At 25.0% G+C, this 19951-nt stretch overlaps 1 protein-coding gene across 2 annotated transcripts in view; it reads right to left on the reverse strand.

Moving 5' to 3' along the window:
- Positions 1–9414, reverse strand: part of LOC129614732 (ral guanine nucleotide dissociation stimulator) — a 69137-nt gene extending 59723 nt beyond the window's left edge. Inside the window, exon 1 of one of the 2 annotated variants that reach the window (XM_055529575.1) lies at positions 9258–9414. In XM_055529575.1, the coding sequence (XP_055385550.1) occupies positions 9258–9284 (27 nt within the window). In that variant the 5' untranslated portion in view covers positions 9285–9414. The remainder of the gene's footprint in view (positions 1–9257) is intronic. The other variant, XM_055529574.1, reaches the window with a different exon arrangement.
- Between the last annotated feature and the right edge of the window lie 10537 nt (positions 9415–19951).

A 19951-nucleotide genomic window follows, 5' to 3' on the forward strand; every position in this document is an offset into this window, starting at 1 on the left:
CTTATGTATATACTAAGATAAATATGGTAAAATTTTAAATTACAAGACATTATTTAAGATTTTGTTTTTACAATATTTAGCCAAAAATACAATTAACGCTTATGCCTAATTACAAAATGCTGCTGTTTCTATTGTAGTTTCCATATTGCAGTTTTGAAGCTTCTTATATTATACATTGTGTATACGTACTTGTATATATTTACGTATTAATTACGAATATTATTTATACCTTGTCAAAAACATATATACGTTAATCACTGAAAAAAATTAATTTTTTAATCTTTCAAGAAAAGCTGATTTGACAGATGAAGTTACCAAAATGTTGATGGTTTTAAAATCAAATTTCATGAACTTTCTCAAATATTTTTGCAAAAAAAAAATCTTCTATTTCAAACTGGCTACATATATTATAATCTTATTGTCTTTTATTTAATTTAGTTATCAGATTAAAATTAGCAAAAAAAAACACAAAAATTTCAAATTTTTTTTTCCTTCATTTCATATTTAATACGGAACAGGTGTTAAATTTTACATAAAATTGATTTTCAATCACTTTTACCTTTGTTTTTTTTTTAATTTTAAATTTAGTTACGTCAGTGTATAGTAGCATAACAAAATGGGAAATTAAATTGAAATCAGTTTATATGTTGTTAGTATATATATACATACACATAGATGTACGAATAATTTTAATTTTTTTCTCTTCCAAAATATTTGTGATTAATTTTCATAAGCAGCAGCGTTTAGTAAGTGTTAGAAAATAATAATATTGTAAAGTCTCATAAAATTAATTTGAGTATGTTTTTTTCTACTGGCATGTCTTGAGAATTGCTGACACTGGTTTGCACGGGCAATTGGCCGTTTAAGCAGCATATGGCTAAGTAATGGGATTGCCTTTCAATACGACGTGTCGTAGCTGCGTGGGGATGGAGAAGAAGAAGACTGCTTTTCACTATCTCTGCGGATATCCAACCCTGCGAGGGGCAGACTTGTTAGGTGGACGAGACGAAATATCGATTTAGTTCAGGAACAAGATTTTAAATAGTTTTTGCCCAATATTAATTTTTCGTAAAATTTTTTTTTATCCTGTGAACCTCATTTCATCGTCATTTGTGACATTTGCGACGCAGTTCTATTTCTTAAACTCCTAATGGTAAATTCATTAATTGATAAAATGTTTACGACGCACACAAACAATATTTTTAAATTTTTATTTTCCTTTGTTAATAATTTCGATCTATAACACCGGAACTACATTAAAGTAAGTTTTCTATAAAAAAAAACTTGTCTACTTGTTTTAAAACATGCAATGTAAACCATGCATAAATATACATATATACGTATAATAGTTATTATGTATTTACAATGTAAATTGTCATAATGTTAAAAATAAAAGTTTCTTAACGCATGGTTTGTTGTCAGTTTCATTTCTAATCAACGATGCACCATGAAATAAAAAAACCAATGAAAATTACAAAAATTTTCAATGAAATTATTTTTCTATTTTTTTCTTTTCATGTATGATGAGTATAGCAGAAGGAAAATTTTCGTTATTAATGTCACAATTTTTATATACTTCCATATTGGAAAACTTTAATACACAACTGCTATTTTAAATAGTTTTGTCATTTGATTATTTTCCTGTAATGTTATTTTTGAATTGACAGCAAATTCTAATATTATATGGTATGTGGTATAACAATGAATATGAACTGTTATCAAAATATTATTGTGATTGTCGTGACAGTATTTCAATAAGTAATCTACAATATTGTACATTCACGTTTATTGTCAGAATTGTATACACATATAAACAAATGTACGTATAATTTTTATGATACGCTTCATGCTCCAGTCAATATACTCTTTTTAAGAGTATAATAAAAACAACTGAAACAGAATCGATGAATTAAATCGAATTAATTTTTTTATTTTCTTGTATTTTTTAATATAGCTTCTGAATATCGGAAAAAATTAGAACTACCAGATGGACGCATAGTATATTTGATAAAAACATTGTCATTTGTAATGGAAGATCTTATACATATGTTTGTATGTTTATACTTGCACATATAATGATATATACGTAAGTATTTTGCATTGCAATTGAGTTGTATAGAATTTTATGGAACAATTAACGTGAATATTTGCTTGCCGGTATTGTACAGAAAAAGTTGTATTCATTTAAAATAACAAAAACAAAAAACAAAAATTAAAATAGAAAAAGTTTCATATGGAGAAACGTGATTGAAAACGTTTCGAAATAGTATTTCACCTAACTATACTCAGTGCAACTTCAAAACTAGATCTGATGTAGACAGAAGAAAGAGATAAAATGAATTCGAATCAAACTATGGGTTCGCAAACAAGCACATTTGAATTGAACAAATGCAATTTACCTAACAGCAAACCTAATTAAATGTCCTAACGCGTCATTTAATGCCATTTTGTGCAATTTTACGTCATACAAAGGATGTTTTTGTTTCCAAACTCATCATGCAATGCAACAAAGTTTAAGTATTCTTCTAGAAGTTCTAATGAAGCCAACAAATGAAGTAAAACAAGTGGCAAACGTATGCTGGGAAAATTAACAATTTATTGTTGATCTCATATGTCTTATTTTGATTTGTAGAATTCTAAGCAATATTATTCCAACACAAATTTCTCTTCTAGAGAAATAGATTTTACAAAAACATCCATTAAACTATAAAGCTTTAGCTTTCAACTTAAAAGGGTTTTATAAACAAACGCACAGACAATAGGAGTAAAATTAATAAGCGCATTTCATTGCAATTTTGTTAAAAATGTACCAAGAAAAAATACTAAATGTGCATATAAATAAAAAATTTAAGATGCAGTTTTTGACAAAGTGAAAGACACGTTTTACATTTAATTTTTATTTTAAATTATTCTTATTTTACAAACTGTAATTGTGAATTTTATTGAATTCCTATAAAAAAGAAAAGTTTCCAATTTATTCACATTTTGTCCACTGTCATACTTTGTATGAATAATAAAAATATTAGTTCCAATATAAAAGTTTAACATCCCGTCTGTGATATAGATTTAAATTATATTTATACATACATACATATGTACGTACATATAGATTGAGGCTAAATTAAACGTGATTTTGTTCCATTTGCAAACAAAATAATAAACAATTTTAAATTTAATTATTGAAAATAAAAGAATTGATTTTGTTTTTTATTATTATACTTATTTTCTTATAAATATACGATAATTGACACATTGACATTATATATGGATATATATGTACGTATGTATATATGTATGAACTAATTGATGAAGAATATATTATAATAGAATTATAAACTATAATTTTTTTCTCAGTTAGATACAGAAGTTGACAAGCCAGTCATTTTAGAAACAAGCCCATAGGCATTATTGCAAGTTGATGCATTCAAATCTGGAAAATATTTCAATCAATTGTCAAATGAAAGTAAATTAAAATTTTATTTTACATCCGTGGTCAAGCACTCTGTCATTCATTTAGTTACATACTTCATTGTATTTAAATTATGTATTTAGTTTTAAGACAACAAAAAAATTTATTTTTCTTTAAATCAAAAACTCTGACACTGTAGTCGTAAGAAATAATGTTAATAGCAAAAAGAATAGCAAAAAGACAAGCATAATATTCAAATCTACGGCATCACACAAACACAGCGAAATTGTTCTTTAACTTTAACCCAGCAAACAAATTAGCAAAAGTTTATCGAGAGAAAACATAGGGCAATATTGTTTTTTTGTTTTTATTCTTGCTAATTTGTTACAAAACTGAAACGTTTGACGAAAAAATTTTGACAGTTATATTGTTTTAACTATTTTATTACATGTTACTCGTTAGCTCTGAGCAATATTTCAATTTTGAAATATGGAAATTAAATCTTTATTAGTAATTTACAAGTAATTTATAACAAAATTAGTACGACAAATATATTAAGATTGAATTATTTATGATATTGCCGGCAAGCATATTGCTCGTTGAAGTAAGTTAAACTTAAGTTATTTGCGGGAAATATTGTTTCTTGGGTTAAATTTTCAAATTTAAATACCAAATATTTACTTTTTGTTTCTCTCACAATCAATTTAGCGACACTTTTTTATTTTATTTTTTTTTTGTGTTTTATTTACAAATTTTCTTCTTTTAAACGCATTTTGTCACGTTCCATTTGCGTTTACGATATTAGAATTTGGAAAGAGAAATTAACAAGGTGGTAAAAAACATTGCCAGAGTAAAAAAAAATTTTTAAGAAAATAAAAATTAATTACAAAAATTTCAAACATTTAGAAAATATACAAACAGACTGGGACTCATAAATTATTATTTTTGATTTTATACTTAAATTTAATGTGATACAAAGGTTCGAAGCACTGTCATTCACAGTTGACATTATGGATACTTTTATGTTACATTCATGAAACCCCTTTTTTTATTGTCTACTCCTAGCAACGCAGAAAAAGTAGATATGGGGATTGTAAACTAATAAAAATTTCATACAGAATTGTGTACAGAAATTAATTAAAATTCGTTTAGGTTTCGAACTTTTTAATTGAGTATTACTGATATAACAGGCCTATATACAGCGGCATTGTTTTATCATTAATCTGTATGCCTTATATATGGCTTAAATGGTATTCATAAATAATATTATGCAAATATTTCATATAAAAAAAGAATACCTATACGTACATAATTTAAAAATTTCCATTTTTGAAAGCACATATTTTAAAGCACAAAGGAACAAAAAATAGAATTAACATGACAAAAATAAAAAAAACGAGGTGATGAAAGATGCATTATAATAAACTCAAATATGTACATGAAGTTAATTTTTGTATTTGTGTGTGTGTGCCATCTATACTGACAACATGTAATATCTAATCCAGAGATTCGATTTTTTATTCATTTTTTAATGTAGACATTTCCAAATTGAGTAAATTGAAAAGGCAAGCACAAATTTTAAGAATATAAAAGATTCTTGGTTAGGATTTTTTCACAACATCCGGATTGTTCTTAAAAAGCAGCGCGTCTGTTATTGAAATTTCAAATATAATTAAAATGCTTTTTATTCTTAATTGAAATGTGAATTCATAAATTATATTGATTGCTATTGTTTCCCAAAGCTATTGTTGCAGAAGATTTCATTTATACAATATTTTACGTATACAATTTATCTTATAAATTTTAGCTATATGTAGCTTTCTTAATTACATCCTGAGACATTATTAGATTAAATTAGATTACATGGGGTAACAATTTACCTGACAGAAATAGACATAAAGCCCCCCCTCGATTGTCTTATGGGGATCAATTTCTCGGAGCTTCTTTTGCTGTGAGAACATAACAACCCAAAGACTCCATCTTTTGTGAATCAATAGATGTCTCCTCCACTTCCTCACATAATCTGACATTCCCTCGCCTTCAAGATTCAATCTTGGTAGACAGTGTCCCATTAGCACACCTTAAGATATGATCGTATTATTATTGAATTTATTATACCGGTATATGTATCATAAATCAAGCATAGCGCTAAGCAATGGCTGTCGAAATCCTAAACTTATTTGTACGAATGGAAACCGAATAAGTAAGTTCGTATAGTTTTTGAAATAATAACAATCTCAATTGTGTTTTAAGAGAATATAGTGGCCCCTACTACTTTATGCTATATTGTAAATGATACCAAGTGATAAACTTAATTTTACATTTTCTATCTATGTATGTATATATCATGCAGTACGTGTGTATAACATTTATTTAATAAATCTATAAGTATGTATATATTTTTAAAATTATAATTTAAAAGCTTATTAAGTAATAAATAATGAAATGTGGAATTTGCGTGGCAGTATAATTTATTTAAAACGTTTTCAATAATCTTAGTAGATATTTTGAATAAAATATGAAGAAAAGTTTTTTTTAAATATAGTAATTTCGAACAAAATAATATACACACATATATAATATAAACTAAAAATTTATGTCCCTACATACTTGCGTATATAAAAAAAATTAAAGTCGGTATAATTTTTTCATTATTGTATTTTAAAAATTATAATTTTTGCGTGCATTCATGTTCAAAATTTTAAGTTTATACATAGATATGTACAACATAAACACTTATACATATAATACAAATTACATTTTAAAATTTTTGTATACATTGTATGTATACACAAGCACAACGCACGTTAGTTACACATTACATAAGAAGTGTCTGTCTGCATCTTTCGTTGTGTTTGTTCATTCGAATTTCGAAAAAATTATTATTTAGGTCGAGAATGTCAAGTATTTTTCTTTTTTTTATTATTTTACATTAAATTTATTACATTATTTATGTTTAATTTTTTCTTTTTGTATTCAATCACAAATTACCACGCAATAATTATAAATTCCTTAAAGTATTATGTATTATTAATATTATCTATTTTATAGCATTTACAAAATTTACAAAAATTCTAAAATAACAATTTAAAGAACAGAAAGGCGGCCTTACATATATTTATAATATGTGCATAAATTAATATGATAGGAAAAAAAAAGAAGAAATTTGTTAGGAAATTATAAATATTAATGGGTATATAAAAATGATTTTATTGCTTTTATAAAAAAATTAATTTAAATATTTTAGCTGGCAACCTTTTATAAGACTTGCAACATAGCATATACGCCATGCATATAATTTTTAAATGAGAGTTTTTTTCTTTAAACTAATTATTAAAAATACCTATTAAAAAATATATTATAAAATTTTAATATTAATATTTTCACCTACATATTATATTCAATAATAAAACATTAATATTTATTTGGAATAAGAAAATTATTCAAACTGCTGCTTAAAATGTTAACAAATTTAAAATGTTTTTTAAATTTTTTAATTGTCCCTTGATATTTTTGTATTTGCACTTTTTCTAAAACCTCTGAACATATCTCTAAATCAGTGCACTGAACTATTCGAAATAGAACCATTTCATTGTGGGTGGTAGAACTGCCTTATTAGAGGTTGTGGAGGAGCGGGCCTTATAACCGAAAGAAATATTTTGAGAATTCAAAATTCTAAAACAAATTCCAAATTTTCTTATAATGTACATGCCTAACAAATATGTACGTCGAGAACGTGTCAAGTTTGGGCGCCTAACAATTCTATTGATATTTCTAGGATCAAATCCGTTGAAAAGATTTCTCCATTTCTCATTGCATTGTAAAGATTGATCTACTTCTTTCAGCTTGCCGCATTATTATAATTTATATTCATCATTATAATTTAAGAAGAATTTCTAGTGTAAAATTTTCAATTCAAAAATATCTTAATAAAATAACAATAAATACAAAACAAATGATTTCAATTTAAAAATATGGCATAGTTACCAAGCATAATTAAAATGATCGCTAAAAAAAAATTCCAAGTTCATTGGGAATTGTCTATATATTAATAATTATAATGTGTTAATTTTTTTGTTGTGTATTTAGAAAAAAATACAAAATCAATTAGCATGTAAAAATTAAAAGTTTTTATACGTTTACACGTAGGTAATTTTTGCAACTCTATACAATAATTGCAATATACCAATACAATCGAAAGTAGAACTAATATTTAATTTATGATATTTATATAGACACATATTTAAATTTAAAATAGAAATAGGAAACCTTCAAAATTTATACTTATTATTATTATTATTATTATTGTAAAAATTTGTGGCCAACTGTTATACACATATATGTATGCTGTATACGTGTATGCATTTCATTTTAAGTATATACATATATTAATATAAATATTTTATATATAATACGAACGAATGCATATAAAGTATGGGTACGTCTTCTTTTTATAATTTAAAAGCCGGCTTAACATAAATATTATAATATTCAATTACAATATTGTTATATGCTATTTTTCAATATAATATTATAAAATATAATATGATAAATGAGACATACATAAGTCGTATATACATATATAGATATTTTTTATTAAATTGTAATATTTTTTATAAATTTTCCCTTGATATTTTCTCATGGTAAGGTCAAATACTTATTTTTGTTTTACTTCTTTTTAATTTTTTGTCTTACTTTTTTAATTATTTAATATTATTATAATGAAACCAAAAACGTTACGAAAAGAGCAAATACAGTGAAACTTCAGCAAGTAAATAATTTTGCTTGGACTGTCTAAATTAAATTAAAGCAGAACCGCTGATTCTGTGAGAAATATGGGGAGACTTATGGTTGTGATAAGTGTTGACTCTTATACCATCATCACTCATTAAATTCCATTATGTGCCTATTAATTATTTTGTATAAATTAGCTATAATATTATTTAGTATTAAAATTTTCTGTTAAATATTAAACTAAAATTTAATGTTATATTTAGTCCTAATTAATATTATACACTAGTAATTCTTTATTTATCTAAGAGAGTGAAAATGGAAGCATATTGTTTTTATAAAAGGAATTTAGCATATAGGTATTCATAGGTATGCTGCGAGAATACGATTTTAGGATAAACGAAATTATTATTTTAGTTATAATTATGACCGCTATAGAGCTCAGTACATTGGCAACTGTACTCAGTACTTCTGGGAGACTGTGACGCTCTCGTTCGTAAGAAAACGGAAATACTTAGTACATTCCTCTCATGGCGGCGGAGTTGCGATTTTCCGGGTGTCGCTCAAGTTCATTAGTAGGGTGGACGAGAATTCAATAGATCCTTAAAGAAGGCCGCGGTGTACTATGGTACCCCGGTTGTATAAATCTACAAATCTACAAAATTCGTAATTGGTAATTGAAATTTTTTATTGCATAACAGTAGGGGCTACATTTACAGAAATATTGATTTCAACATTTACAATAAGTTCAAAATTGGTGACGTGCAACAAATTAAAGAGAAATGCGAAGCGGTGTTATGACAAATGAAACTTTTGGGTATATTTCCAGATTTTACATAAAAAAAAGCGAGTCAGAATATGTCTATTTTCATCAATAATAAACGCGAATTGTGTCAAAATTTAAGATGGCACTTTTCAAGTTTTCAATTAGAAAATATTCACAAAGAGTACAAGTATTGAACAAATTTGAAAAACAAAAAATTCAAATTGAAAATTTTTCGTATAAATAAATTGAAGTTTTACTGTGTGTCTTAAAAAAATATATATGTATGTAATTAAATAAGTACAATTAAAAAAAATTGTTTTTATTAAAAATAAGTTAAAACAATAATCATACCAAACTTTCAGCCGCATTTTCACCCATAATTGGTATTCCATTGATTCCAAATTCGTATAAAATTCCGAATTATTTTAATAATATAAAAATCATAATTATGTGTTCAAATTGCTATTTATTAAAGCAATTTTGATCTGATTTTAATGTGATGTGATTATTTAGACCTACATAATTACACTTTATTATATTTTTATTTAATAGCATTTTCTATTTTCTATTAAAAATTTTAATTCAAAAATAATTTTTTAAATTTTATTTCTTTTTTTTTTGTAATTAAATGCTTTCACTTTATATGAAACATAAAAATTTTTGATATTTTAATAACACAAACAAATCAATGAAAAATTATTTAATGAATAATTGATTTACAAAAAAAAAATTAATTTTTATTAAATTTTACATGTGTTTTATAGAAAACTTTGAAGGAACCTGGAAAGAAACAATGAAAATTAATAAATTTGTAAAAAATGTTTGAAAAATAATTTCGTTTAAAGTTTATTAATATAAGTAGAAGAAAAATATATCAGACAAGTATAAATTTTATTACATTTGGAAAATATTATAAAAGTCTACACTAGTATCGTATTTGTTTACTCTAAACACTCTCTCCCCTAAAACTTATTTGTCTTCAAAATTGAAAAAATTTAAGTTATTGGTTAATTTCTCCAAAGAAACCATAGCGAAATCGCAAATTTGATAAACCCAAAAAGGTGACAAATTATTCTCTCTATTTTATGGAAACCCTCTTGAAACATATGAAGAAATTCAATCGAATCAATCTTAGTCTCAAATGGGGTTTTTCTTTAATTTCTAAAAAAAATAATTTTCACAATTTAATTTTAATTTCTTTGCCTCCCTACATGGAAATCGGGTCAATGTCACATTTGAGTAATTTACAGATGTCGATATTTTATTAGAAAAACTTTTTCTGCTACTTCCTCTAAGTTTCATCAAACTTTTATGCACAAGCAGGAAAAATGTAATAATAACTGCCATCTCGTTGCAAAATATGTTCATATGCCATAGTTAAAATAAATTAGCATCCTAATTTAATCGTTTAATTGTATGACCATTTGTCTTAAAATCGATTACTTTAAACATACCCCTAAAAATATGCAAAACAATATTCTAATAAAAGAATAATTTCAACGATCATATCGTTTTCTTTCTCATTTTGCAAACTATGGGTTTGGTATATTTGTATATTCTGGTATATTCATTTGCATATTTTGGTATATTTCTAATTTCAAAGGTTGTTTTATATTTTATAAACGGTTGGCTTCTCTTTTAACCGTTCGCATCTCAAAAAAAATTAAAACTGCTTAGTTTATTAAAAACCAAAACCCTATTCCACAAATCACGTACTTTTGCTTTAGTTTTTGTAAAACATAGCTTAATAGTTTTGTAGTGCAACATAAAATTTCTAAATTTCTGAATTAATTGGATAAAAAAAAAGTAAAAGCAAAGTTTAAATTGTTACAATAGGGCTCCGATTGTAAATCAATGTTCTATTTCATACTGTATATTTCGAAATTTATGTAATCATTAATTCGAACACATAAAGAAAAATTTAATTTTAATCCCAACTGATATTTTGATGTCCAACGTGTAGGTTATTTTTTGATTATTATTATTTTACATGAGCTACATACATGTTATGTATACACAGCCTACATACATGAGTACGTCCTAAAATTACACATACAAAATTGTATCGAAAATCTCTTATTGTTATACAATTTGAACTCTATTATTTCATATAATTCTCAAAAAATTGTTATAATAAAATTTAATAAAATTTCAATCAAAATTTTTATTACCAAACATTTGTAATACAACTATAATAACGAAATTAATGTGGTAATAATGGTAGTAAAAATATTTTTTAAATAAAAGCGAAAACAAACTTTCTTTTTATAAATATTTTTATTTTTTTTTTCTAAAATTCCCGTAGAGTTTGGAAAGAAAAGAAAATCAATGGGTTTTAAAATTTTAAAACTTTTGATTTTATCAATTGTTAGATTTTTTCTTTTTGTAATGGCGATCTTCGCGTTGATCCTCACAATATGCGATCTTCTCATTTTATGCGTGTAATTATTGTATACATATAAAAATTTTATAACCTTGTAAATTACTTTTTTTTAATATTTTGAAGTAATTATAGTGTGTGATTGATTGTATATAGTAATTATAAAAAATGAATAAAGAATTTTATAAGTTTGAAATTTCGATTGTTGCACAATAAAACGTGAATAAAATTATTTTTTTTAATTATCGAAAATCGATAATCAAATTAACTGATTAATTATCAAGTTTAAAGTTGAAAATTTTTCATTTTCATGTAAAATAATTTTTCGTATATAAAGAGCTTAAAAATTTTCAACTTTTACTATTTTATTTAATAAGTTTTTTATAGCTTTGTCATTATTACTGTCATTAGTTTGTTTTCGAACATTCATAATTTCCTTTATGAGTATATACATATATGCATACATATGTATAATATTTACATGCATATGCATATATTCAAAATTTATTAGATTTTCATTAGATTTTTATGCTTAACATGCCGCTAATTGTTCATTTTTCTTTTTATTAATCAGCATATTTTTTCTTTACATTCATTCTTTTATAATATAATATATGTGTGTATAAATATATTATGTATATACTTGATTATTAAATTTTCTTATCATTTCAGTTTATGGGTACAAATATAGTAAATATGCATCCATAAAATATTTTAGCACAATGCAATTATGAAAAAAAAAAATTTGAAATTTAAAAAAAAGTTATTTCTCACCATAGAAAAAATTAATAATTATAAAAAAATTATAAAACACTTTCGTTACATAAAATATTCTTACTAGTGTCTATTGTGAATGGAAAAATATTGTGATACGTATGTCAAGCTCCGTTCGTGATATCGGTTAAACCCGATTTTGTGAATAGAATCGATTGGAATCGATTGTACTCTACCAGTCACCTAATGTTTGTTTAAACCAATCGAAAAAAGTTCTACATTGTCGATATAAAATTAAATTTTTCATAGTTTTTTGTGCGATTGTCAATTTTGTCAATTCTGACAGCAAATTAACGTTCAATTTATATTAAACCGGACGAATGATATTCGTAAAACTAATGACTTTTAAAGACAAGTTTATCTAAATCATTGCCGAAATTTATTTTTAATCGAAACGCAAATCATACCAATACATAAATAATTTTGCGAAAACTATTACGAATCGTTTCGCTCTAATGCTGACGTATGCCAATATTAGAGCGAAAACGATTACATCTTTTCTATTTATTCTTCCAAGTTAAAGTAATTTCCAGAGGCTGCGATTATTGTTCCAAATATTTATATTAGAATTTACTCAATCAAAATCAATTATCTGTACTTAATTTTCAATAGTCTTTATAGATTGCAAAATTCATTTGACTATTTTTAATAAGAGACCCGCATAATAATTTTCTAAATGAAAGTATTTCGTACGTATTTTTTGAATATTGATTCTCGTATATCACACATTTAAAACTTATACAAGAACAATACATAATAACTATATTAAATGAATGGATAAAATACCTTAAAGGCGATTAGATCAACTTTTCTTTTTTTTTGCCTCAAATTTTTTTATATTTTTGCTATTCATACTGCTGATACAGTAACTTTTAAGTCTTTTTACTACTTGACTTGAAAAATGTATTTCATCCAGCTTAGAAAAAAATTTTTTTTCAATTTTTTTTTTGTATTTTATTTAAGCCTCCTTCATTCCATTGTAATGAACCACCTGAAATTCACTTTCAAATCATTATAAAAGCAATAAAACACAAAAGAAACAGAAAAAAAAGGTTTTGGAATTTGCCAGGGCTTTTCTTGTGCTACTGTTACAAAATACACAAAATCATACGGAAAAAAAGAAACAAAACACTTTCATAAGTCAGCAAACAAAAAAAAAATAGAAAAAATTACAAGCAATAAATAAATTTAGTACCGACACCAAAGCTACTAAATTAAACTAAAACTTCAATAAATTCAATTTCTCACCAGAAAAATTTTCATTTTTCCCAAACAGGGAGAAAAAGACACAAAAAAATTCCAAATGAAAAACGTTTCATTTATAAAAAACGAAAAAAAAAACACAAGCGATTTTTGCAAAAATGATAAACAAAACTCGAAATCGAAAAGAAAAACGCTTAATTGCATTTTTTCAAAGGTCACAAACCGGATAACACAACACCGTTAAAAAATGAATTTTCTTTTTTTATTGCGACTACTACACATTTTGGTTTTTTATTCTTGTTTTTCTTTGAATTTTTTTAAGAAAAATAGTTTTTAGTCAGCACTTTTGTTTTTTTTAATTTTTATAAGGCGGTTTTTCTGTTCAATTCATTTTCAACCGTTCAATTATCAAATGATTTTCGGTTTTCGATTTTCGATTTTATGCATAGAAAAATTTGTAAACGTACGCAACGTTCTTTAATATTGTCAATGTTACTGTCAACACTGTTTGCTCTTTTATTTTTATTTTAACTACTAGCTGACAGTATACAACATTCATTTTGCTTATAAAATTTCATTTTTTCAAATATTTTTGATTACCACGTATTCTTAAAGCATATTTCGATTTTGTATAAAAATATTTTTATATTATTTGAGTATATTGGAGTTATTGGAATTATAATTTGTTTCAAGAAATTTTTCAGTGTAAAATTGAGTTACAACGAATTTTATGCAAGGTAAAATTATTCGATTTGAAATTTAAAGTTTTAAATAACAGTTTCAAATTTTAGGACCAAGCGGTATTTGAGGATAAAAAACAGGAAATGCAAAAAATAAAATTGTGAAAAATTTCAGAAAGAACTCATAATCGAATAAATCTTTTGTAATAGCAAATATTTTCTAGTCTACCAGGAGGCCTGTTACAGATTTTAATTGAAATTAATACGTAACTTAGAATGTTTTTGCAATGCAATTTTCAATGCAATTGTATATGTAAGTACTACTTTTACAAATCACAGATTTGTATAAAGTAAGTAATCTGTAAGTAAACACACGGTAGAATAGTAATGATTAATGACTAATGATAGCACAAAATGAATAGTTTCGTACAGTAAATTTCTGACCACATTCTTAAAATTCTTACATATAAAAACTAATGTGTTTACATAATATAAAAACCACTAAATTTAAAATAAGTCAAAATGGACCGGCATATATAGAGGATAGACCAGCTCCAAATTTAGATATCTCGCCATACTTATTTCACAGGCCTTGCACTATTGCTATAATAAAATTTTGTATAAAAATATTTATGTAATCTAAAAAGTGTAGTTTAAAAATAAATAACAATAAGTGAATTAAAATAAAACTTTATAGAAAGTAATGGACAAATTTAATGTACATAATCGTTACTGTTTCCAGTTTACTTAAGTGTTTTTGTTTCTCTTAAATTCAAACAAAATACGAGTTGATCTGGTGATATTTTTTATTTATTTATGTTTAATTCATTTATGAATGTTGACAATCGTGCCGCCGCAATTTCAGTTAAACAAAATTAATGAACGTATATATGTATACTTGTATAACAAATAACAAATATATCTATAAATATGTAAGTATATATGTTGTGTGTGAATATGTCATATAAACGGAATGAACAAACAGTGTGGTCGATAAAAAAATAAATGTTTAAAATACGAGTACAAGTTTATACTGAAAAACTTTCTACGTGGAAAAACTGTAACCGCAATAGCAAAAAACTGAAATAAAAAATTAACTATGAAAAAAAAATTAAGTTGACTTTTTTTTTTGTTTCTTGAATTTTAACTAAGAGAAATGTACCTATGGTAATTTATGTTGATGGTTTTTCTCTTTTGTTTTTTTTTTGTAATGAATTATTTGTAAAATTCATTCATCTCAAAACAGTGTTTTGTATTTTAATACTTACTCCAATTAAAATGAATTAAAAAGTATGAAAAAGGAGTTAAAAACTCTTTGTAAAACATTACACGGAAACTAGTACCTATACTCAAAATTTAATAAAAACAATACAATGAATTTTATGAATTGAACAGCCGCATTAATTGTACAAAAATTACAAACTGATTGCAATAATAATAAAAGTGAGTTACATGTCTGCCTGAGCTCTTAAGTTTCTTAAGTCTTAATTAAGTTGATTAACATTACATGGGAAGTATTCTGTACGATTTACCAATTTTATTTTGAAATTTTAATAACTTTTAGATGTTAATAAGAGCTTTCCAACATTTGAATCAAATTTGTTAAAATATTCTAGACGCAAAAAACCACTGATTAAACCATTAGACACATACAACATAAATATGAATGAAAATTGGATTTGTGTTTCCTAATATTCAAAGACATAATTAACAAGATATTAATTATCTTCTGGTTTTAAAAGAGGAAAACATTGCAAAGCATATATACAAGATTAACTTGCAATACTAGTATGAAAAATATATAAAAGTTAATGAACTAGAAGAATGTACACAATCTAAAATAAAAATTTAATATTTTTTTTTAAAATGCTTAATTTAATAGTTTTAATTTTTCTTTATAATAAAATTTAAAAAAAATTAATAATGTCAAAAAGAAATCAATTAAATAATATAGGTACAATTAAAATAGCTGCGAAATTGGAAAATTTTAGCTTCCGCCATTATGACGTTCAAAATTTTTTCAATCAAATCAAACCAATTTTCTGATGTCACACAAAATCTGTAGACGCAAATTAGTTCGATTCAAATCAGATCAAACAAATTTGAACAATTCTAGTGTGTAGAATGTTGTTTAACAAAATTTACCTAAATTTATTTAAATTAAAATAATATTTAAGCAGGTAAATAAAATTTTAAAGTCTTTAAACTTTTCTAAATAAACTTTCAAATTTATACTGTTACGAATGAATCATATAGATTGGTTTTAAGTTATATTTGTTAAAATTAAATTTTTGGTAAAAACTATATTTGGTATAAACCGGTTTTTTTATTAAATTTATTAATAATTTTTAGTTATTTATACTAAAGTGCCATCATTTTCTTATCAAAAAAAAGCAGAGTTTTACCTAACTAAAATTCTTTTGAACAATAACAAATTTTTAGCATCATAGCATTTCGTAAAATTTTAAAATTATCGTAAGTAATTTATTCTTTAAATAACTTACTTGTAATTATAAATAAAGTTATATCAAACCAATACCCAACACTTGAACAAATGAAAATTTTTGGTTGAAAATTATTAAAAAAATAAAATATTTGGCGATTATATAAAATGTGAACAAAATCCCACAAATATGTACAAGTGGAATTTGTGAACGAAAATTGTTGTTCAATATTATACAACACTATTTTTTGTTTACTAATGCATTAGACAACAAATTTTCTTATACATAAAGCGCCATCTTTTTTCAATTTTTTGTATAACTGCACACTTACTAAAGTATTTTGGAATAAACACTATTTGTAACCGGAGCCTGAAAACTTTCATTCTTAATATTTCATTTTTAATCTCATAATATTAAAATTTTTAAAGCATGCGGACAGGAAAAACTTAAAAGTATTGATTTTGATTGTAATTGTGTCAATTTCACAGTTGGTTTTCACTGCTTTATGCAAAAAGTACGATGAAAACTTGTAAATACACGGTAATCTACTTGAAAGTAAGCCACTCTTATAATATAAGTTAACCATAAAGAACAGATTTTTACATTTTATTGTACAATGATTTTTAAGGTGGAAACCAAACAAAAAAACTTCTTCCTGTTTTTATTGTAGACCATAAGAACTATGACGTCTTTCCAACTCTCTTTTAAAGTCAAAACAGAATAAAATATATGGGACGCTTAATCAACTTTGAAGTCAAACAATTCTCAAAACACACCACATCAAATCAATTACTTTGAAAATTCAAAATATCATAACTACAAATTTTACACACATTTTTACATATTTAATGTTGAACAGAATATAGAGAAAATCGAAAAGGAAAAAATCTTAAACCGCAACATAAAAACCTGGTATTTTGTCTGAGTGATTTTTGTCTGTTTTCCTCTTCCATGTTAGTATACCTATATACATATGGACAACCAGCAGTAATAAGATGAAGCGGTGAAACAGAAACAAAACATAGTTTTACATACTTTATTAACAAAAATTGATCTAAAAATAATTTTTATTCATTTTTGTTCATTTAATTATTACAATAGATCAACATGTATAAATAACGTTATTATTAAAGCTCACAAACTATCATAAAGATCGCCATCATTCCTATAACAAAAGCTTAGTCGCTTTATATGTGCAATACACAATAATTCACGATTATTTTCTTACCATTGTTAAAGAAAAACAAGAAAACAAGTTAATTCGAAATTTCAGAAGTTGCAACCAGGCATTATCTAGGACGGGTTGTATTTTTTTTTGTCAAGTCGAATATTGCTTGGTATTCTATTGGACGCGAAATGTTAGGTGACCGAAAACGAATAAATGTGATATTTTTTAAAAATGGGCCTAGTAGAATAACATCCAGGATGCTTTTTGTGACAAATAGTGTCGCATCATCTAGATAGAAAATCTTTCACCTCACACATTTTTATGTGCAACGCGTCTATAGTAGAAAAAGGCTGAATATCTATACATTTTGCTATAAAAATTTTCTAAATAAACGTAAATCTGCAGTAGAGGTACATAGATTATTTCAGCAAGTGTTAATATTTAGATCACAAAAAAAAATTATAAGTTCTTACCGATTAATCCACAGGAAGCCGAAGATCGATTCCATTTATAATGATCAAATATCAAAAGAGTATAATTCACCATTATAAGAAACGTGGATGGAACGTGGATGCGGTTTCTGGTTTGATCTTAATTTTTATTTTCTGTTAAACTAATAATGAAGTACCTAAACCCTGTATGCGTTTGTAAACATATGGACATAAAATGCAAGCCCCAAATGAGGGCCAGATCAAATAATACGAATAAAATATCCAATTTAGTTTTTTTTTTTAAATAGACTGAAAAATAAAAAATCTTCTTAAACCAATTTATTATTAATAAAATCATTAGCCCGTATCTATGCTGGTTGCTTTGTGTAAAACAATCTTTTGCTATAAATATTTTTCAATTTTCTTGCATCTCAAATATAAAAGAGTATTATATATGGTATAGAGGAGACTATAGAGAGTAATTCTTTAAAATATAATTGCATAAAAAAATGGTATGTGCTATGAAATTATTTTTATTAATCTATTGTTGCACGAAGGTTCTTATTTTTTGTTGCGGCTATTATTTTTGTACAATATGTTATACATTGTATAAGAGTGTATATGGTTATTTTTATTATATTGTTCTATAGTTGAAATTTATGTTGCTTTTAAATTAATTTGAAAATTTCACACCTTAAATGATTATCCAAAGATAATCATCCAATCCAATTCAATTTTTGTATTTGTTCATACGAGTCTTTTGAATTAAAAATTAATTTCAATACCTTCTATATTACATTATATAAAATTATTCTAAAATTATTATCTTTTTTATGTAATAAATGGATTTGTATATTAGATACATAAATATAGATGTATATGCATTGTAAATTTGTATATTCAACTCCAATATTCAACAATGTAATAAAAATATTCAAAAATAATAGTAATTGAATTTCAATTAAAATTTTATGTAGAAGGTTTATGCTAGATTTAATTTAAAAAAAAAATAAGCTCGTCCCTCATATTTTCTTTTAAAAAGCGGCTATCTGTGGTGTTGCGATCTACGTTAAGGAGGAAGTCACCGACATCTTCTAACATGTAAACAGATTGTTTATTTATCAAAATTGAAAATACAAAATTTGTGTAAAATACGGACATCGGTCTTTAATCTTGAACGACTCATAAGAAATGTGGTTGTGTGATCAGTCTGAATATGCGGGGCATGAAATTTAAAATTTGTACTTATAATTTAATTCAAATTTTTTAAATCAAATTTTGAAGTTATTGGTTGTGCTTTTCAATCCTTTAATATACACTCGAATATCTTTTATGGGCAGAAATTTATTATAAATTAAATTAAATTTATTAAGTTTTATATATGTATGCATATATCTTGTATCTTAATCCTTGTTGAATGCTTCAAAAACAAGAAATGTTCATTTAAGCAAAAATTGCTTTTCTTGGCAAAAAAATTGTATACTTTAAGTTGTACACATACAAAAAAAAAGCATTCATAGCGCAAATAAATTTTTTGTGTTAATTTTTCAAATAAATTACTCTTTCTCTCTCTCTCGCTTCTGCCATTATCCTGCGCAGATAATGATATTATATTGAAGAATTCGTTTCCATCTGTACCGGTGTGAAATAGTTCTTGAGCCGTCCTTATTCCAGTCCAGTTTTTGATATTACGAAGCCAGGACATTTATTTTCCACCGACATAAATTACTCAATGTACTCAAAAATTTAGTGGTCAAAAATAAATTATGTAATAACGTCTAATAAAAGTTTAAAATTATGATCTAGAATGCAAATTGTAAGAAATGCATTACTTTCGCAAAGCAATAAGAGTGTAATTACTTATAACAAGTGCAGGTGCAAAATGGATATCACGGTTTTTGTATGTCAGGCACACACATGCTAATGGGCATCATGGTTTTGAATGGGTTAATAAAACAAAATTTT

The sequence above is a fragment of the Condylostylus longicornis genome, unplaced genomic scaffold (genome assembly GCF_029603195.1).
Source record: "Condylostylus longicornis isolate FDR11 unplaced genomic scaffold, ASM2960319v2 ptg000119l, whole genome shotgun sequence".
Classification (NCBI taxonomy): domain Eukaryota; kingdom Metazoa; phylum Arthropoda; class Insecta; order Diptera; family Dolichopodidae; genus Condylostylus; species Condylostylus longicornis.